Consider the following 22143-nt stretch of genomic DNA (forward strand, 5'->3'; position numbering starts at 1 on the left):
GTGTCCTCATCTAGGCCCCAGCCTGTATCCTCATCTAGGCCCCAGCCTGTGTCCTCATCTAGACCCCAGCCTGTATCCTCATCTAGGCCCCAGTCTGAGTCCCAAATGGAACCTTATTACCTATATAGCGCACTACTTTTATCCCATAGGGCTCCATTTGGGACACATATCTAGGCTGGGTGATACACCGGCCGTCTCTCCCGACAGATCAGGCCGTCTCTCCCGACAGATCAGGCCGTCTCTCCCGACAGATCAGGCCGGGAGGGTTTTCTTCTGTGATTGTGGTCTGACCTTAGAATGGCCGTCATCATTCAGGGTCAGGACTCTGTGTCGTTGGGAAAGAGCTTGTCAGTCAGAATGTCACTGTAAAGTCGACAGCGGTTGTAATCAGCATGTGACAAATGAAATGTGGTGACTAGAAGTCCCATCAGAGGAATCCCTATCAGCTGTTGATTGGTAGTAATGTATTATATTGTTTTGTTGAAAACCACATGATCAAAAGTTGAATTACTTTTCAGACATTTTTGAATGTATACATTTATTTACAACACCTCTATGATACATTCCCACACGAATCAGACCCAGGTCACTGGTTTAGTAGATAAAGCTTTGGTATTAAATAGGTTTCATCACGTGGTTAAAAGCATCCCAGAATGCAGCAGGACACATTCTAAAAACAGATGACATCAAAGCCTTACAAAAGGACATCGTTTTGGAAGAGAGTGTGCAAAAAGACTGGTTATGAAAAAATGAAAAAAGCTTTGTTCCAAAATCTAAAACAGGAAATGCAGTCATTCAAACTGGACAGGCCAGTTACAGTCAACACAAACATACCTCAACATTGGGTTCGCATCCCTAATGGCACCCTATTCCCTACACAGTGCACTACTTTAGAGCAGGGCCCTATGGAACCCTATTCCCTACGTAGTGCACTACTTTAGAGCAGGGCCCTATGGAACCCTATTCCCTACGTAGTGCACTACTTTAGAGCAGAGCTCTATGGAACCCTATTCCCTACGTAGTGCACTACTTTAGAGCAGGGCCCTATGGACCCCTATTCCCTACGTAGTGCACTACTTTAGAGCAGGGCCCGATGGAACCCTGTGCACTACTTTAGAGCAGAGCTCTATGGAACCCTATTCCCTACGTAGTGCACTACTTTAGAGCAGGGCCCTATGGACCCCTATTCCCTACGTAGTGCACTACTTTAGAGCAGGGCCCTATGGAACCCTATTCCCTACGTAGTGCACTACTTTAGAGCAGGGCCCTATGGACCCCTATTCCCTACGTAGTGCACTACTTTAGAGCAGGGCCCTATGGACCCCTATTCCCTACGTAGTGCACTACTTTAGAGCAGGGCCCTATGGACCCCTATTCCCTACGTAGTGCACTACTTTAGAGCAGGGCCCTATGGACCCCTATTCCCTACGTAGTGCACTACTTTAGAGCAGGGCCCTATGGACCCCTATTCCCTACGTAGTGCACTACTTTAGAGCAGGGCCCGATGGAACCCTATTCCCTACGTAGTGCACTACTTTAGAGCAGGGCCCATTGGGTAGTGCCCTGTATAGGGAATGAAGCCATTTGGGACACAAGCCAATAACAGGATTCTCTGTTCCCTTTCTCTCATCATTGGTTTATTCCTCCGGAAAGGAACAAGGGACACTTTTTGGTCAGCTGTTACTTTGTAACAATCTTTTTAAGTGTGTCAGAATGATCACTATTCTAATGTATTCTACTATTTAATAGGCTAAACTCAAAATACAAGGCAGCATATATGACAAAATGAAGCTAAATTAATTATATAACACCTCCAAAAAAAAAAAGCCAAGATCCTAAAAAGTCCACATCCGCACATTAAAACGACCCAGAAAATAAGATCCATGCAACAAAAACACACAACTAAAAGACAGGAAACCTTAAGATTCTTTCTGTACAGCTGCCGCTGTACGATGGTTTAAATACACAGTCAGAATAAATGTCATAAATATAGTGAGTTGATGGTTCATTTAAAAAGACAGATGCTCCCAGCGTGAATAGAATTAGACCCCCAGGACAGTTAAAAAAAACACCAGCAGAACAGTTCCACAGCATCGTTCTCCATAGAATGGATGGTCTGACACGTCAGTAGTTACTGATATGGATGTTGGAGCAGTCAGTAGCCACTGATATGGATGTTGGAGCAGTCAGTAGTTACTGATATGGATGTTGGAGCCGTCAGTAGTCACTGATATGGATGTTGGAGCCGTCAGTAGTCACTGATATGGATGTTGGAGCAGTCAGTAGTCACTGATATGGATGTTGGAGCAGTCAGTAGTTACTGATATGGATGTTGGAGCCGTCAGTAGTCACTGATATGGATGTTGGAGCCGTCAGTAGTCACTGATATGGATGTTGGAGCCGTCAGTAGTTACTGATATGGATGTTGGAGCCGTCAGTAGTTACTGATATGGATGTTGGAGCAGTCAGTAGTTACTGATATGGATGTTGGAGCCGTCAGTAGTCACTGATATGGATGTTGGAGCAGTCAGTAGTCACTGATATGGATGTTGGAGCAGTCAGTAGTCACTGATATGGATGTTGGAGCAGTCAGTAGTTACTGATATGGATGTTGGAGCAGTCAGTAGTCACTGATATGGATGTTGGAGCAGTCAGTAGTTACTGATATGGATGTTGGAGCCGTCAGTAGTTACTGATATGGATGTTGGAGCAGTCAGTAGTCACTGATATGGATGTTGGAGCAGTCAGTAGTCACTGATATGGATGTTGGAGCAGTCAGTAGTCACTGATATGGATGTTGGAGCAGTCAGTAGTCACTGATATGGATGTTGGAGCCGTCAGTAGTTACTGATATGGATGTTGGAGCAGTCAGTAGTCACTGATATGGATGTTGGAGCAGTCAGTAGTCACTGATATGGATGGTGGAGCAGTCAGTAGTCACTGATATGGATGTTGGAGCAGTCAGTAGTTACTGATATGGATGTTGGAGCCGTCAGTAGTCACTGATATGGATGTTGGAGCAGTCAGTAGTCACTGATATGGATGTTGGAGCAGTCAGTAGTCACTGATATGGATGTTGGAGCAGTCAGTAGTCACTGATATGGATGTTGGAGCAGTCAGTAGTCACTGATATGGATGTTGGAGCAGTCAGTAGTCACTGATATGGATGTTGGAGCCGTCAGTAGTCACTGATATGGATGTTGGAGCAGTCAGTAGTTACTGATATGGATGTTGGAGCAGTCAGTAGTTACTGATATGGATGTTGGAGCAGTCAGTAGTTACTGATATGGATGGTGGAGCAGTCAGTAGTCACTGATATGGATGTTGGAGCCGTCAGTAGTCACTGATATGGATGTTGGAGCCGTCAGTAGTTACTGATATGGATGGTGGAGCAGTCAGTAGTCACTGATATGGATGTTGGAGCCGTCAGTAGTCACTGATATGGATGTTGGAGCCGTCAGTAGTTACTGATATGGATGTTGGAGCCGTCAGTAGTTACTGATATGGATGGTGGAGCAGTCAGTAGTTACTGATATGGATGTTGGAGCCGTCAGTAGTTACTGATATGGATGTTGGAGCCGTCAGTAGTTACTGATATGGATGGTGGAGCAGTCAGTAGTTACTGATATGGATGTTGGAGCAGTCAGTAGTTACTGATATGGATGTTGGAGCAGTCAGTAGTTACTGATATGGATGTTGGAGCAGTCAGTAGTTACTGATATGGATGTTGGAGCAGTCAGTAGTCACTGATATGGATGTTGGAGCAGTCAGTAGTTACTGATATGGATGTTGGAGCAGTCAGTAGTTACTGATATGGATGTTGGAGCAGTCAGTAGTTACTGATATGGATGTTGGAGCAGTCAGTAGCCACTGATATGGATGTTGGAGCAGTCAGTAGTCACTGATATGGATGTTGGAGCCGTCAGTAGTCACTGATATGGATGGTGGAGCAGTCAGTAGTTACTGATATGGATGTTGGAGCAGTCAGTAGTTACTGATATGGATGTTGGAGCCGTCAGTAGTCACTGATATGGATGTTGGAGCCGTCAGTAGTCACTGATATGGATGTTGGAGCAGTCAGTAGTCACTGATATGGATGTTGGAGCCGTCCTTCCTGAATTGTTGACTGATTACCTGGTCCGTCCCAAAAAGCCTATTCCCATTCTAGTGCACTACTGTTGGCCAGGGCCCATAATGCACTACTGTTGGCCAGGGCCCATAATGCACTACTGTTGGCCAGGGCCCATAATGCACTACTGTTGGCCAGGACCCACCGTGCTCTGGTCAACAGTAGAGCACTACAGAAGGAAACCCATCCATGGCACCAGCCAGCAGTCTCCTGGACTGGTCATTACATGGCACTGTAGGTAGCAGCAGTCAGAACCGGCCTCCGCTTCCCTTTGATCTTCAGAGATCCATAACGGGCCTGTTGGACAGAACAGATTATTTATCACCATCAGACTGGTATAACTCTGACCTAGTTAATATACGATAACAAGCATTACAGCCTCCTGAAACAGACCATCAGACTGGTATAACTGACCTAGTTAATATACGATAACAAGCATTACAGCCTCCTGAAACAGACCATCAGACTGGTATAACTCTGACCTAGTTAATATACGATAACAAGCATTACAGCCTCCTGAAACAGACCATCAGACTGGTATAACTCTGACCTAGTTAATATACGATAACAAGCATTACAGCCTCCTGAAACAGACCATCAGACTGGTATAACTCTGACCTAGTTAATATATGATAACAAGCATTACAGCCTCCTGAAACAGACCATCAGACTGGTATAACTCTGACCTAGTTAATATACGATAACAAGCATTACAGCCTCCTGAAACAGACCATCAGACTGGTATAACTCTGACCTAGTTAATATACGATAACAAGCATTACAGCCTCCTGAAACAGACCATCAGACTGGTATAACTCTGACCTAGTTAATATACGATAACAAGCATTACAGCCTCCTGAAACAGACCATCAGACTGGTATAACTCTGACCTAGTTAATATACGATAACAAGCATTACAGCCTCCTGAAACAGACCATCAGACTGGTATAACTCTGACCTAGTTAATATACGATAACAAGCATTACAGCTTCCTGAAACAGACCATCAGACTGGTATAACTCTGACCTAGTTAATATACGATAACAAGCATTACAGCCTCCTGAAACAGACCATCAGACTGGTATAACTCTGACCTAGATAACAAGCATTACAGCCTCCTGAAACAGACCATCAGACTGGTATAACTCTGACCTAGTTAATATACGATAACAAGCATTACAGCCTCCTGAAACAGACCATCAGACTGGTATAACTCTGACCTAGTTAATATACGATAACAAGCATTACAGCCTCCTGAAACAGAACAGACCATCAGACTGGTATAACTCTGACCTAGTTAATATACGATAACAAGCATTACAGCCTCCTGAAACAGACCATCAGACTGGTATAACTCTAACCCTAACCCTACATTATCACAGCACAGTGGCTATATGCCTGGTCTAATACATTATCACAGCACAGTGGCTATATGCCTGGCCTAATACATTATCACAGCACAGTGGCTATATGCCTGGTCTAATACATTATCACAGAGTAGTGGCTATATGCCTGCCTGGTACTATATTTAATTATCACAGCATAGTGGCTATATGCCTGGTAATACATTATCTAATACATTATCACAGCACAGTGGCTATATGCCTGGTCTAATACATTATCACAGCACAGTGGCTATATGCCTGGTCTAATACATTATCACAGCACAGTGGCTATATGCCTGGTCTAATACATTATTATCTAATACATTATCACAGCATAGTGGCTATATGCCTGGTCTAATACATTATCACAGCAGTGGCTATATGCCTGGTCTAATACATTATCAGTGGCTATATGCCTGGTCTAATACATTATCACAGCACAGTGGCTATATGCCTGGCCTGGCTATATGCCTGGCCTAATACATTATCACAGCATAGTGGCTATATGCCTGGTCTAATACATTATCACAGCATAGTGGCTATATGCCTGGTCTAATACATTATCACAGCATAGTGGCTATATGCCTGGTCTAATACATTATCACAGCATAGTGGCTATATGCCTGGTCTAATACATTATCACAGCATAGTGGCTATATGCCTGGTCTAATACATTATCACAGCATAGTGGCTATATGCCTGGTCTAATACAGAATAGTGGCTATATGCCTGGTCTAATACAGAATAGTGGCTATATGCCTGGTCTAATACATTATCACAGCATAGTGGCTATATGGTCTGGCCTAATACATTATCACAGCATATTGTCTGGCCTAATACATTATCACAGCATATTGTCTGGCCTAATACATTATCACAGCATAGTGGCTATATGCCTGGCCTAATACATTATCACAGCATAGTGGCTATATGTCTGGCCTAATACATTATCACAGCATAGTGGCTATATGCCTGGCCTAATACATTATCACAGCATAGTGGCTATATGCCTGGCCTAATACATTATCACAGCATAGTGGCTATATGCCTGGCCTAATACATTATCACAGCATAGTGGCTATATGCCTGGCCTAATACATTATCACAGCATAATGGCTATATGCCTGGCCTAATACATTATCACAGAATAGTGGCTATATGCCTGGCCTAATACATTATCACAGCATATTGTCTGGCCTAATACATTATCACAGCATAGTGGCTATATGCCTGGCCTAATACATTATCACTGCATGGTGGCTATATGCCTGGCCTAATACATTATCGCAGCATAGCGGCTATGTGCCTGGTCTAATACATTATCACAGCATGGTGGCTATATGCCTGGCCTAATACATTATCACAGCACAGTGGCTATATGCCTGGCCTAATACATTATCACAGTGGCTATATGCCTGGCCTAATACATTATCACAGCATAGTGACTATATGCCTGGTCTAATACATTATCACAGCATAGTGACTATATGCCTGGCCTAATACATTATCACAGCGGCTATATGCCTGGCCTAATACATTATCACAGCATAGTGACTATATGCCTGGTCTAATACAATATCACAGCATAGTGGCTATATGTCTGGCCTAATACATTATCACAGCATATTGTCTGGCCTAATACATTATCACAGCACAGTGGCTATATGCCTGGCCTAATACATTATCACAGCATAGTGGCTATATGCCTGGCCTAATACATTATCACAGCATAGTGGCTATATGCCTGGCCTAATACATTATCACAGCATAGTGGCTATATGTCTGGCCTAATACATTATCACAGCACAGTGGCTATATGCCTGGCCTAATACATTATCACAGCACAGTGGCTATATGCCTGGCCTAATACATTATCACAGCACAGTGGCTATATGCCTGGCCTAATACATTATCACAGTGGCTATATGCCTGGCCTAATACATTATCACAGTGGCTATATGCCTGGCCTAATACATTATCACAGCACAGTGGCTATATGCCTGGCCTAATACATTATCACAGCACAGTGGCTATATGCCTGGCCTAATACATTATCGCAGCATAGTGGCTATATGCCTGGTCTAATACATTATCACAGCATAGTGGCTATATGCCTGGCCTAATACATTATTATAAAGTGTGTTGTATTCAGACAGACATCTTTACAGTGTGTTATATTCAGACAGACATCTTTACAGTGTGTTGTATTCAGACAGACATCTTTACAGTGTGTTGTATTCAGACAGACATCTTTACAGTGTGTTGTATTCAGACAGACATCTTTACAGTGTGTTGTATTCAGACAGACATCTTTACAGTGTGTTATATTCAGACAGACATCTTTACAGTGTGTTATATTCAGACAGACATCTTTACAGTGTGTTATATTCAGACAGACATCTTTACAGTGTGTTGTATTCAGACAGACATCTTTACAGTGTGTTATATTCAGACAGACATCTTTACAGTGTGTTATATTCAGACAGACATCTTTACAGTGTGTTATATTCAGACAGACATCTTTACAGTGTGTTATATTCAGACAGACATCTTTACAGTGTGTTATATTCAGACAGACATCTTTACAGTGTGTTGTATTCAGACAGACATCTTTACAGTGTGTTATATTCAGACAGACATCTTTACAGTGTGTTATATTCAGACAGACATCTTTACAGTGTGTTATATTCAGACAGACATCTTTACAGTGTGTTGTATTCAGACAGACATCTTTACAGTGTGTTATATTCAGACAGACATCTTTACAGTGTGTTGTATTCAGACAGACATCTTTACAGTGTGTTATATTCAGACAGACATCTTTACAGTGTGTTATATTCAGACAGACATCTTTACAGTGTGTTGTATTCAGACAGACATCTTTACAGTGTGTTGTATTCAGACAGACATCTTTACAGTGTGTTATATTCAGACAGACATCTTTACAGTGTGTTATATTCAGACAGACATCTTTACAGTGTGTTGTATTCAGACAGACATCTTTACAGTGTGTTGTATTCAGACAGACATCTTTACAGTGTGTTGTATTCAGACAGACATCTTTACAGTGTGTTATATTCAGACAGACATCTTTACAGTGTGTTATATTCAGACAGACATCTTTACAGTGCGTTATATTCAGACAGACATCTTTACAGTGTGTTGTATTCAGACTTACATCTTTGCGGGCTTTAGAGCGCACGATCTTGACACTCTGGGACCTCCTCAGACCTCTCTGGGTGACAGCCTCGTCCTCTGAGAAGAGTTGTTCCCCCTCCTCGTCTGTCCTGTCCTCCTGATCATAGGCATAGTACTCTGGGGAGACATGTCCCTATCAGTTAGACAGGGTACTCTGGGGAGACATGTCCCTATCAGTTAGACAGGGTACTCTGGGGAGACATGTCCCTATCAGTTAGACAGGGTACTCTGGGGAGACATGTCCCTATCAGTTAGACAGGGTACTCTGGGGAGACATGTCCCTATCAGTTAGACAGGGTACTCTGGGGAGACACGTCCATATCAGTTAGACATGTCCCTATCAGTTAGACAGGGTACTCTGGGGAGACATGTCCCTATCAGTTAGACAGGGTACTCTGGGGAGACATGTCCCTATCAGTTAGACAGGGTACTCTGGGCAGACATGTCCCTATCAGTTAGACAGGGTACTCTGGGCAGACATGTCCCTATCAGTTAGACAGGGTACTCTGGGGAGAGATGTCCCTATCAGTTAGACAGGGTACTCTGGGGAGACATGTCCCTATCAGTTAGACAGGGTACTCTGGGGAGACAAGTCCATATCAGTTAGACATGTCCACATCAGTTAGACATAGTACTCTGGGGAGACATGTCCCTATCAGTTAGACATAGTACTCTGGGGAGACATGTCCCTATCAGTTAGACAGGGTACTCTGGGGAGACATGTCCCTATCAGTTAGACATAGTACTCTGGGGAGACATGTCCCTATCAGTTAGACATAGTACTCTGGGGAGACATGTCCCTATCAGTTAGACATAGTACTCTGGGGAGACATGTCCCTATCAGTTAGACATAGTACTCTGGGGAGACATGTCCCTATCAGTTAGACATAGTACTCTGGGGAGACACGTCCATATCAGTTAGACAGGGTACTCTGGGGAGACACGTCCATATCAGTTAGACATGTCCATATCAGTTAGACAGGGTACTCTGGGGAGACATGTCCATATCAGTTAGACAGGGTACTCTGGGGAGACATGTCCATATCAGTTAGACATGTCCATATCAGTTAGACAGGGTACTCTGGAGAGACATGTCCATATCAGTTAGACAGGGTACAACTAAACCAGAAGAAGGTTATCTTGGTCTTCTGACCAGACTCCTAGGTCGTGTCCTCATGGTAGAAGTGCTGAGTCCGAGGGGGGCTGACTGACATTCTGACTGGTGTGTTGGAGAGAGAGAGAGAGACCGGCTGCCTGGGGACAGAGCCAATCACTGGGGACGGAGCCAATCACTGGGGACGGAGCCAATCACTGGGGACGGAGCCAATCACTGGGGACAGAGCCAATCACTGGGGACGGAGCCAATCACTGGGGACGGAGCCAATCACTGGGGACAGAGCCAATCACTGGGGACGGAGCCAATCACTGGGGACGGAGCCAATCACTGGGGACGGAGCCAATCACTGGGGACAGAGCCAATCACTGGGGATGAATTCCACAGCTGAGGCCACAACAACCAACGGTGTTATCCCCTAACAGATATAACATACACTACATGACCTAAAGTATGTGTAAACTGTGCAGGACAGTCAAGTTCTTCCACACTGATCTCCACAAACCATTTCTGATTGGACCTCACTGGGCTATGACCCCTACTAACTGACTGGGGCTGTTCTGTAATATCATCACTGGGCTATGACCCCTACTAACTGACTGGGGCTGTTCTGTAATACCATCACTGGGCTATGACCCCTACTAACTGACTGGGGCTGTTCTGTAATACCATCACTGGGCTATGACCCCTACTAACTGACTGGGGCTGTTCTGTAATATCATCACTGGGCTATGACCCCTACTAACTGACTGGGGCTGTTCTGTAATATCATCACTGGGCTATGACCCCTACTAACTGACTGGGGCTGTTCTGTAATACCATCACTGGGCTATGACCCCTACTAACTGACTGGGGCTGTTCTGTAATATCACTGGGCTATGACCCCTACTAGCTGACTGGGGATGTTCTGTAATATCATCACTGGGCTATGACCCCTACTAACTGACTGGGGCTGTTCTGTAATATCACTGGGCTATGACCCCTACTAGCTGACTGGGGCTGTTCTGTAATACCATCACTGGGCTACGACCCCTACTAACTGACTGGGGCTGTTCTGTAATACCATCACTGGGCTACGACCCCTACTAACTGACTGGGGCTGTTCTGTAATATCACTGGGCTATGACCCCTACTAACTGACTGGGGCTGTTCTGTAATACCATCACTGGGCTACGACCCCTACTAACTGACTGGGGCTGTTTTGTAATACCATCACTGGGCTACGATCCCTACTAACTGACTGGGGCTGTTCTGTTCTGTAATACCATCACTGGGCTATGACCCCTACTAACTGACTGGGGCTGTTCTGTAATATCATCACTGGGCTATGACCCCTACTAACTGACTGGGGCTGTTCTGTAATATCACTGGGCTATGACCCCTACTAACTGACTGGGGCTGTTCTGTAATATCACTGGGCTATGACCCCTACTAACTGACTGGGGCTGTTCTGTAATATCATCACTGGGCTACGACCCCTACTAACTGACTGGGACTGGTATGTGTTGTGAGTCACGACAGCTGCCATTCTACCAGCCTCCACCAGGGGGCAGCAGTAACATAGTAACAGCCCCCAGTCCTCCTCTCCTTTGTTCCTGTAGTCACATCTGCTCTCCATTCTAGAAAGATCCTTGGGATCTGGAGCCACTAGTAACTCTACAGGGCTGTTCATATTTGTTTGAGAATTTAAACTTTCTGCAACCTAAGAATTTTTTTTTTTTTTATGCTAGCCTTCACACAGTCCAAGGCAAACTGGTATCAGATGAAGCTATTGAGCCCTATTGGTTGACAGCTGTTTTAGGAGAAATATCTAATTCTCCACATCAGATATAATTTTCCTAGTAGGACAAAGGTGAGGAGCCCATTCCATTCATCCCACTAATGACCTATTTATGTGTCTTCCAGCATACATCTGACTGGTCATGGCTGAGCTAGTCCAGAACAGCCCAGAACAGTCCAGCCCAGCCCAGAACAGTCCAGCCCAGAGCAGCCCAGAGCAGTCCAGCCCAGAGCAGTCCAGCCCAGAGCAGTCCAGCCCAGAGCAGTCCAGCCCAGAGCAGACCAGCCCAGAGCAGACCAGCCCAGAGCAGTCCAGCCCAGAGCAGTCCAGCCCAGAGCAGTCCAGCCCAGAACAGTCCAGCCCAGAGCAGTCCAGCCCAGAACAGTCCAGCCCAGAGCAGTCCAGCCCAGAGCAGTCCAGCCCAGAGCAGCCCAGAGCAGTCCAGCCCAGAGCAGTCCAGCCCAGAGCAGTCCAGCCCAGAGCAGTCCAGCCCAGAGCAGTCCAGCCCAGAGCAGTCCAGCCCAGAGCAGTCCAGCCCAGAGCAGTCCAGCCCAGCAGTCCAGCCCAGAGCAGTCCAGAGCAGCCCAGAGCAGTCCAGAGCAGTCCAGCCCAGAGCAGTCCAGCCCAGAGCAGTCCAGCCCAGAGCAGTCCAGCCCAGAGCAGTCCAGCCCAGAGCAGTCCAGCCCAGAGCAGTCCAGCCCAGAACAGTCCAGCCCAGAGCAGTCCAGCCCAGAGCAGTCCAGCCCACTTGCGTGATGACGAGTAATGTGACTATCCCTCCCTGAGAACAGAACCAACCAACCCCTCCCTGTACTGATCAACCTGAGGAGAACAGAACCAACCAGAACCCTGTACTGATCCTCTGTCAACCTGAGGAGAACAGAACCAACCCCTCCCTGTACTGATCCTCTGTCAACCTGAGGAGAACAGAACCAACCCCTCCCTGTACTGATCCTCTGTCAACCTGAGGAGAACAGAACCAACCCCTCCCTGTACTGATCAACCTGAGGAGAACAGAACCAACCCCTCCCTGTACTGATCAACCTGAGGAGAACAGAACCAACCCCTCCCTGTACTGATCCTCTGTCAACCTGAGGAGAACAGAACCAACCCCTCCCTGTACTGATCAACCTGAGTAGAACAGAACCAACCCCTCCCTGTACTGATCCTCTGTCAACCTGAGGAGAACAGAACCAACCCCTCCCTGTACTGATCAACCTGAGTAGAACAGAACCAACCCCTCCCTGTACTGATCCTCTGTCAACCTGAGGAGACACTACATAGGGAATAGGGTGCAGAATGGAACCACCACATCTGAGCTTGCAGCTGGTCACACTACATAGGGAATAGGGTGCACTACATAGGGAATAGGGTGCACTACATAGGGAATAGGGTGCACTACATAGGGAATAGGGTGCACTACATAGGGAATAGGGTGCAGAACGGTTGTCTAGCAGTGATCAACAACCAATTCGAAAGAGCATGAAGCAGTTTGAAAATAATAGAAATGGGCAAATGTTGTACAATCCAGGTGTGCAAAGCTCTGAGAGACGAACAGCTGGACTCACTGCCACAGCTCTGAGAGACTAACAGCTGGAATCACTGCCAAAGCTCTTAGAGACGAACAGCTGGAATCACTGCCAAAGCTCTTAGAGACGAACAGCTGGACTCACTGCCACAGCTCTGAGAGACGAACAGCTGGAATCACTGCCAAAGCTCTTAGAGACTAACAGCTGGAATCACTGCCGAAGCTCTGAGAGACGAACAGCTGGAATCACTGCCAAAGCTCTTAGAGACGAACAGCTGGAATCACTGCCACAGCTCTGAGAGACGAACAGCTGGAATCACTGCCAAAGCTCTGAGAGACGAACAGCTGGAATCACTGCCAAAGCTCTTAGAGACGAACAGCTGGAATCACTGCCACAGCTCTTAGAGACGAACAGCTGGAATCACTGCCAAAGCTCTGAGAGACGAACAGCTGGAATCACTGCCAAAGCTCTGAGAGACGAACAGCTGGAATCACTGCCAAAGCTCTGAGAGACTAACAGCTGGAATCACTGCCAAAGCTCTTAGAGACGAACAGCTGGAATCACTGCCAAAGCTCTTAGAGACGAACAGCTGGAATCACTGCCAAAGCTCTGAGAGACGAACAGCTGGAATCACTGCCAAAGCTCTTAGAGACGAACAGCTGGAATCACTGCCAAAGCTCTGAGAGACGAACAGCTGGAATCACTGCCAAAGCTCTGAGAGACTAACAGCTGGAATCACTGCCAAAGCTCTTAGAGACTAACAGCTGGAATCACTGCCAAAGCTCTTAGAGACGAACAGCTGGAATCACTGCCAAAGCTCTGAGAGACGAACAGCTGGAATCACTGCCAAAGCTCTTAGAGACGAACAGCTGGAATCACTGCCAAAGCTCTGAGAGACGAACAGCTGGAATCACTGCCAAAGCTCTTAGAGACGAACAGCTGGAATCACTGCCAAAGCTCTTAGAGACGAACAGCTGGAATCACTGCCAAAGCTCTGAGAGACGAACAGCTGGAATCACTGCCAAAGCTCTTAGAGACGAACAGCTGGAATCACTGCCAAAGCTCTTAGAGACGAACAGCTGGAATCACTGCCAAAGCTCTGAGAGACGAACAGCTGGAATCACTGCCAAAGCTCTGAGAGACGAACAGCTGGAATCACTGCCAAAGCTCTTAGAGACGAACAGCTGGAATCACTGCCAAAGCTCTGAGAGACGAACAGCTGGAATCACTGCCAAAGCTCTGAGAGACGAACAGCTGGAATCACTGGCTCATAGGCACCCTACATCCTATAGAGGACACTGCTTTAGACCAGGGCTCATAAGGAGGGTTAACCCGTGTTACTCACAGGGAGGGTTAACCCGCGTTACTCACAGGGAGGGTTAACCCGCGTTACTCACAGGGAGGGTTAACCCGCGTTACTCACAGGGAGGGTTAACCCGCGTTACTCACAGGGAGGGTTAACCCGCGTTACTCACAGGGAGGGTTAACCCGCATTACTCATAGGGAACAGGGAGGGTTAACCCGTGTTACTCATAGGGAACAGGGAGGGTTAACCCGTGTTACTCATAGGGAACAGGGAGGGTTAACCCGTGTTACTCATAGGGAACAGGGAGGGTTAACCCGTGTTACTCATAGGGAACAGGGAGGGTTAACCCGCGTTACTCACAGGGAACAGGGAGGGTTAACCCGTGTTACTCATAGGGAACAGGGAGGGTTAACCCGTGTTACTCATAGGGAACAGGGAGGGTTAACCCGTGCTACTCATAGGGAACAGGGAGGGTTAACCCGTGTTACTCATAGGGAACAGGGAGGGTTAACCCATGTTACTCATAGGGAACAGGAAGGGTTAACCCATGTTACTCATAGGGAGGGTTAACCCGCATTACTCATAGGGAACAGGGAGGGTTAACCCGCATTACTCATAGGGAACAGGGAGGGTTAACCCGTGCTACTCATAGGGAGGGTTAACCCATGTTACTCACATGGAGGGTTAACCCATGTTACTCATAGGGAGGGTTAACCCATGTTACTCATAGGGAGGGTTAACCCGTGTTACTCACATGGAGGGTTAACCCATGTTACTCATAGGGAGGGTTAACCCATGTTACTCATAGGGAGGGTTAACCCATGTTACTCATAGGGAACAGGGAGGGTTAACCCGTGTTACTCACAGGGAACATGGAGGGTTAACCCGTGTTACTCACAGGGAGGGTTAACCCGTGCTACTCATAGGGAGGGTTAACCCATGTTACTCATAGGGAGGGTTAACCCATGTTACTCATAGGGAACAGGGAGGGTTAACCCGTGCTACTCATAGGGAGGGTTAACCCATGCTACTCATAGGGAGGGTTAACCCATGTTACTCATAGGGAACAGGGAGGGTTAACCCGTGTTACTCACAGGGAACAGGGAGGGTTAACCCGTGTTACTCATAGGGAGGGTTAACCCGTGTTACTCATAGGGAACAGGGAGGGTTAACCCGTGTTACTCATAGGGAACAGGGAGGGTTAACCCGTGTTACTCATAGGGAGGGTTAACCCGTGTTACTCATAGGGAGGGTTAACCCGTGCTACTCATAGGGAGGGTTAACCCGTGCTACTCATAGGGAGGGTTAACCCGTGTTACTCATAGGGAGGGTTAACCCGTGTTACTCATAGGGAACAGGGAGGGTTAACCCATATTACTCATAGGGAGGGTTAACCCGTGCTACTCATAGGGAGGGTTAACCCGTGCTACTCATAGGGAGGGTTAACCCGTGTTACTCATAGGGAGGGTTAACCCGTGTTACTCATAGGGAGGGTTAACCCGTGTTACTCATAGGGAGGGTTAACCCATGCTACTCATAGGGAGGGTTAACCCGTGCCACTCATAGGGAGGGTTAACCCGTGCTACTCATAGGGAGGGTTAACCCGCGTTACTCAACACAGACCCAGCTATAGAGGATGTTTGAGGAAGGTGGAGACCAGAGTCTTACTGTGGTATAATTGGCTCCCTCTTCAGATCAATGATTAACAGACCAGTGGAAGGTACGAGGTGATGGGTTCATTTCAGTGTGTGTGTGTGTGTGTGTGAACGTGTCCTACCTGTCCTGTCGGTCGAGTTTGCGGCGAGCGCCCTCCTGCTCACGGCAGGGTTGCCGGCATGGGCCGTATAGATCTGATTGGCTGCTGCGTCGTCGAGGGGTATCTGAGTCAGGTCGTGCATACTGAAGCTCCTCAGCTTCTCTGTGATCGCCCCCTGGCCCTACACACACACACACACACACACACACACACACACACAGTTAGTGTCACCACAGGGATAACACTGTCCTCTAAACGCCTCCCCTCTCCTCATGACATCACGGCTCCAGTATCTTACTGTGCTCCGACAAAACACAGTAACAGGCTGAGGGAGTGTTTGTGTTCTGACACAGTAACAGGCTGAGGGAGTGTTTGTGTTCTGACACAGTAACATGCTGAGGGAGTGTTTGTGTTCTGACACAGTAACATGCTGAGGGAGTGTTTGTGTTCTGACACAGTAACATGCTGAGGGAGTGTTTGTGTTCTGACACAGTAACATGCTGAGGGAGTGTTTGTGTTCTGACACAGTAACATGCTGAGGGAGTGTTTGTGTTCTGACACAGTAACATGCTGAGGGAGTGTTTGTGTTCTGACACAGTAACATGCTGAGGGAGTGTTTGTGTTCTGACACAGTAACATGCTGAGGGAGTGTTTGTGTTCTGACACAGTAACAGGCTGAGGGAGTGTTTGTGTTCTGACACAGTAACAGGCTGAGGGAGTGTTTGTGTTCTGACACAGTAACAGGCTGAGGGAGTGTTTGTGTTCTGACACAGTAACAGGCTGAGGGAGTGTTTGTGTTCTGACACAGTAACAGGCTGAGGGAGTGTTTGTGTTCTGACACAGTAACAGGCTGAGGGAGTGTTTGTGTTCTGACACAGTAACATGCTGAGGGAGTGTTTGTGTTCTGACACAGTAACATGCTGAGGGAGTGTTTGTGTTCTGACACACAGTAAGTGTTTGTGTTCTGAGTAACATGGAGTGTTTGTGTTCTGACACAGTAACATGCTGAGGGAGTGTTTGTGTTCTGACACAGTAACATGCTGAGGGAGTGTTTGTGTTCTGACACAGTAACAGGCTGAGGGAGTGTTTGTGTTCTGACACAGTAACATGCTGAGGGAGTGTTTGTGTTCTGACACAGTAACATGCTGAGGGAGTGTTTGTGTTCTGACACAGTAACATGCTGAGGGAGTGTTTGTGTTCTGACACAGTAACATGCTGAGGGAGTGTTTGTGTTCTGACACAGTAACATGCTGAGGGAGTGTTTGTGTTCTGACACAGTAACATGCTGAGGGAGTGTTTGTGTTCTGACACAGTAACAGGCTGAGGGAGTGTTTGTGTTCTGACACAGTAACAGGCTGAGGGAGTGTTTGTGTTCTGACACAGTAACAGGCTGAGGGAGTGTTTGTGTTCTGACACAGTAACAGGCTGAGGGAGTGTTTGTGTTCTGACACAGTAACATGCTGAGGGAGTGTTTGTGTTCTGACACAGTAACATACTGAGGGAGTGTTTGTGTTCTGACACAGTAACATGCTGAGGGAGTGTTTGTGTTCTGACACAGTAACATGCTGAGGGAGTGTTTGTGTTCTGACACAGTAACAGGCTGAGGGAGTGTTTGTGTTCTGACACAGTAACATGCTGAGGGAGTGTTTGTGTTCTGACACAGTAACAGGCTGAGGGAGTGTTTGTGTTCTGACACAGTAACATGCTGAGGGAGTGTTTGTGTTCTGACACAGTAACAGGCTGAGGGAGTGTTTGTGTTCTGACACAGTAACATGCTGAGGGAGTGTTTGTGTTCTGACACAGTAACAGGCTGAGGGAGTGTTTGTGTTCTGACACAGTAACATGCTGAGGGAGTGTTTGTGTTCTGACACAGTAACATGCTGAGGGAGTGTTTGTGTTCTGACACAGTAACATGCTGAGGGAGTGTTTGTGTTCTGACACAGTAACATGCTGAGGGAGTGTTTGTGTTCTGACACAGTAACATGCTGAGGGAGTGTTTGTGTTCTGACACAGTAACAGGCTGAGGGAGTGTTTGTGTTCTGACACAGTAACATGCTGAGGGAGTGTTTGTGTTCTGACACAGTAACAGGCTGAGGGAGTGTTTGTGTTCTGACACAGTAACATGCTGAGGGAGTGTTTGTGTTCTGACACAGTAACAGGCTGAGGGAGTGTTTGTGTTCTGACACAGTAACATGCTGAGGGAGTGTTTGTGTTCTGACACAGTAACATGCTGAGGGAGTGTTTGTGTTCTGACACAGTAACATGCTGAGGGAGTGTTTGTGTTCTGACACAGTAACATGCTGAGGGAGTGTTTGTGTTCTGACACAGTAACATGCTGAGGGAGTGTTTGTGTAAAACTACTACATAAGTTAAATTCCTAGAATCTATTCACAGTGTTAATCATAGTGTTTTCAAACAGCGTATGACAACGCAGAACCTTTTCCATAACAGAACTGGGGAACAGACAGGATGTGTACTATCACGAAGGGACCATTAGTGGTTGTGTGTGCAGCACAGCTTGACAACATCACAGAAAATACCAAAAAGATAAAAAGACTAGCAAACGCCATAAAAAACGATGAATAGATGAATCTATGAATGATCTGAGTAGGGCTGGGCGGTATACTGTGTTTAGCGATATACCGGTATTGATGCACGGACTGGTTTGGCTTTTTAACTTTGCCTTCTATCCCAGGTATTTGAATGTTTGACTTGTTAAATGTGATGGCAGTCAGTGTGTGACGTCCATGTGTTCCTCTCTCTTTATGACGCCTTCCGCACACACCTAGCCCCGCCCCATGTCACTCAAGGAGCGCATTGGATGTTCCTCAACCACGTGACCCGTGTGTCCAGTCCGCCTGGTCAATGCAGCACGAGTAACACTGTTGACGACAATGCTGCTTTCCCTTTGCTTCTTAATATATAAATCTACTAGCGTTCTGTAATTACACTATTAGCTTGTTTTTCTTTTCTTAGTAAGTTGTTCCTAAATCTTGTTAGCCGCTAATTGTTAGCCACTAATGCTAATCGCTAGCAAGCTAATAAATGTACTGCGTAAGAGCAAACGTAACTTAGCGAGCGAATACAGCCTGATAATACCAGTGATTGTGTAGGCCTAAATCAGCATGTTGTTTGTGCAACAGTGTCTTATAAATTAAAGAGGTAAACGCAAAGCAAGAATATGTTCGCTACATTAAGTAGTTATGACAACACGTTCAATCTAGCCAAAGATTATAGGATCCCCCAGGAAACACTTATCAACACATTAGTTCCGACCCTGCCACAACAACTCCCTGGCGGCAATTTCATTCGTTGTCTCAGTCAAACACTGTATTAAAAGTGCCCAATTATATTTGTACTATATAATTATAATATACATTCTATTCCCATGATTTCCAAGTGTTTCGCTCTAAATCTCAAGTCAAATTGCAACATTTGGTTAAAAATAAGGCCCAGATGACTTGCCCATATAATGCAGGCCTACGGGACAGTGTGGAAATGCTCAATATGCAGAAATTGAATTTACAAAAAAATTGCTATAATCGTGATATGTATCATTATTGGGATATGTGAGATTTTGGCCATAATCGCCCAGCCCTAGATCTGAGGTATTTCTTCATGCTACAGTAAAATATATCTCTATCATTATTACCTCAGAGAGCTGCCACTAGTAGTGCTGTGCCCCTAGAGACAGACTGCATGTCAGACAAGATTGGTAGAAAGACAGATCAACACCAACGTTAGAACACAGTCAGGAGGACAGGAAAACAGGACCAAAAGAATAGACTAGGAGGAGGGGAAAAGTAGAGCCATAGAAGACCTGATCAATTGGCTGGTTTGATAGAGTCAGAGTAGAGTCATAAAATATATGTATTTACAAGCTCCAGGAAGAGACAGTGAGAGAGGCTGCTGGATGCAGAGTCAAGGTTATATGCGGTTTCTGACTTTGTGTTGAGAGATGGGACATAGAAAGAAGGCAGCCTATTGTTTTATCCAGGCCTGGACCGAGGCTCTGTCCCAGCTAGCATGCTCAGGTTGTTTATCCAGGCCTGGACCGAGGTTCTGTCCCAGCTAGCATGCTCAGGTTGTTTATCCAGGCCTGGACCGAGGCTCTGTCCCAGCTAGCATGCTCAGGTTGTTTATCCAGGCCTGGACCGAGGCTCTGTCCCAGCTAGCATGCTCAGGTTGTTTATCCAGGCCTGGACCAAGGCTCTGTCCCAGCTAGCATGCTCAGGTTGTTTATCCAGGCCTGGACCGAGGCTCTGTCCCAGCTAGCATGCTCAGGTTGTTTATCCAGGCCTGGACCGAGGCTCTGTCCCAGCTAGCATGCTCAGGTTGTTTATCCAGGCCTGGACCGAGGCTCTGTCCCAGCTAGCATGCTCAGGTTGTTTATCCAGGCCTGGACCGAGGTTCTGTCCCAAATCTGTTTCCCCACCCCAGGTTTCAGATTTCTGCCTATTTTCTTCTCGCAAAAATCACACTAATAGAAAAAACCTTTTGGATGTCCATAATGTGGAGACCACTTTGGAGGTCTGGGAAAAATCTAAGAAATATGCAATTTATTTGGTGTTGATACCCTTTAATTCAAGTGCAAGAAACTTGTATAGTTAGCGGTGTTCCTGTAGCAAATAATCGTCTCATTCTGGCAGGTAGGCAGAGGCTACTTTGTAGTTAACATTTAATAGAAACATTTGGTTTTTTTTGGAAAGCCTTTCCATCTACCAGAAGACGGTTATCATGAAATACATTCCTGTGACCTTTCAGAAAGTTGTAGGAAAATACCAAATCACTGATACATTTTGTTCATATGTTTTGATTAACTGGGTTCAAACTAATATATGTTTTCTACTAAATTCAATACATTTAGTTGATTTCCTACTAAGGTCAACACATTTTAGAATATTGTTGAATTCTGTTTTAAAATGTCTGTATTTCGTGATTCCGTCCTCATGGCAGACTTTATAGGGCTCAACACGAGCATGTTCCACCAGTCAGCCACCGGACACAATACCAGCACATCAATCAGATCAGTCTGGCTTCAACAGACAATACCGATGCCTCCATGGAACTCTCTGTCTCTGAAGCAACAACAGTCCTATTAAGAGTAGAGAAGGAGAACAGACAGACCGATGCCTCCATGGAACTCTCTGTCTCTGAAGCAACAACAGTCCTATTAAGAGTAGAGAAGGAGAACAGACAGACCGATGCCTCCATGGAACTCTCTGTCTCTGAAGCAACAACAGTCCTATTAAGAGTAGAGAAGGAGAACAGACAGACCGATGCCTCCATGGAACTCTCTGTCTCTGAAGCAACAACAGTCCTATTAAGAGTAGAGAAGGAGAACAGACAGACCGATGTCTCCATGGAACTCTCTGTCTCTGAAGCAACAACAGTCCTATTAAGAGTAGAGAAGGAGAACAGACAGACCGATGTCTCCATGGAACTCTCTGTCTCTGAAGCAACAACAGTCCTATTAAGAGTAGAGAAGGAGAACAGACAGACCGATGCCTCCGTGGAACTCTCTGTCTCTGAAGCAACAACAGTCCTATTAAGAGTAGAGAAGGAGAACAGACAGACCGATGCCTCCATGGAACTCTCTGTCTCTGAAGCAACAACAGTTCTATTAAGATCTATTGTGCATGGCTGTTAGCCCAGGGACTGACCCGTGCTGCTCTTTCCACGTCAGTCCTTTAGACAGACACGTTTCCACGTCAGTCCTTTAGACAGACACGTTTCCACGTCAGTCCTTTAGACAGACACGTTTCCACGTCAGTCCTTTAGACAGACACGTTTCCACGTCAGTCCTTTAGACAGACACGTTTCCACGTCAGTCCTTTAGACAGACACGTTTCCACGTCAGTCCTTTAGACAGACACGTTTCCACGTCAGTCCTTTAGACAGACACGTTTCCACGTCAGTCCTTTAGACAGACACGTTTCCACGTCA

The 22143-nt window shown here is 46.2% G+C and overlaps 1 protein-coding gene and 2 long non-coding RNA genes across 3 annotated transcripts in view; all 3 read right to left on the bottom strand.

Annotated features, from left to right (window-relative positions):
* Window positions 1-519: 519 nt before the first annotated feature.
* The window catches only part of reep3b (receptor accessory protein 3b), a 65152-nt gene continuing 43528 nt past the window's right edge, over window positions 520-22143 (bottom strand). Inside the window, exons 6-8 of the mRNA XM_052504561.1 lie at window positions 16219-16378; window positions 8693-8829; window positions 520-4426 (exon numbers count right to left, since the gene is read on the bottom strand). Of these exons, the coding sequence (XP_052360521.1) occupies window positions 4352-4426; window positions 8693-8829; window positions 16219-16378 (372 nt within the window). The 3' untranslated portion in view covers window positions 520-4351. The remainder of the gene's footprint in view (window positions 4427-8692; window positions 8830-16218; window positions 16379-22143) is intronic.
* On the bottom strand, window positions 4756-5387 carry LOC127920473 (uncharacterized). The gene is made up of 3 exons (XR_008106348.1): window positions 5282-5387; window positions 5156-5223; window positions 4756-5087 (listed from the first exon to the last, which is right to left on the bottom strand). It is a non-coding gene; the product is annotated as an uncharacterized LOC127920473 (long non-coding RNA).
* LOC127920474 (uncharacterized) lies at window positions 12460-16204 on the bottom strand. The gene is made up of 3 exons (XR_008106349.1): window positions 12825-16204; window positions 12738-12784; window positions 12460-12697 (listed from the first exon to the last, which is right to left on the bottom strand). It is a non-coding gene; the product is annotated as an uncharacterized LOC127920474 (long non-coding RNA).

Source organism: Oncorhynchus keta, unplaced genomic scaffold, assembly GCF_023373465.1.
Source record: "Oncorhynchus keta strain PuntledgeMale-10-30-2019 unplaced genomic scaffold, Oket_V2 Un_contig_1957_pilon_pilon, whole genome shotgun sequence".
In the NCBI taxonomy this organism is placed as follows: domain Eukaryota; kingdom Metazoa; phylum Chordata; class Actinopteri; order Salmoniformes; family Salmonidae; genus Oncorhynchus; species Oncorhynchus keta.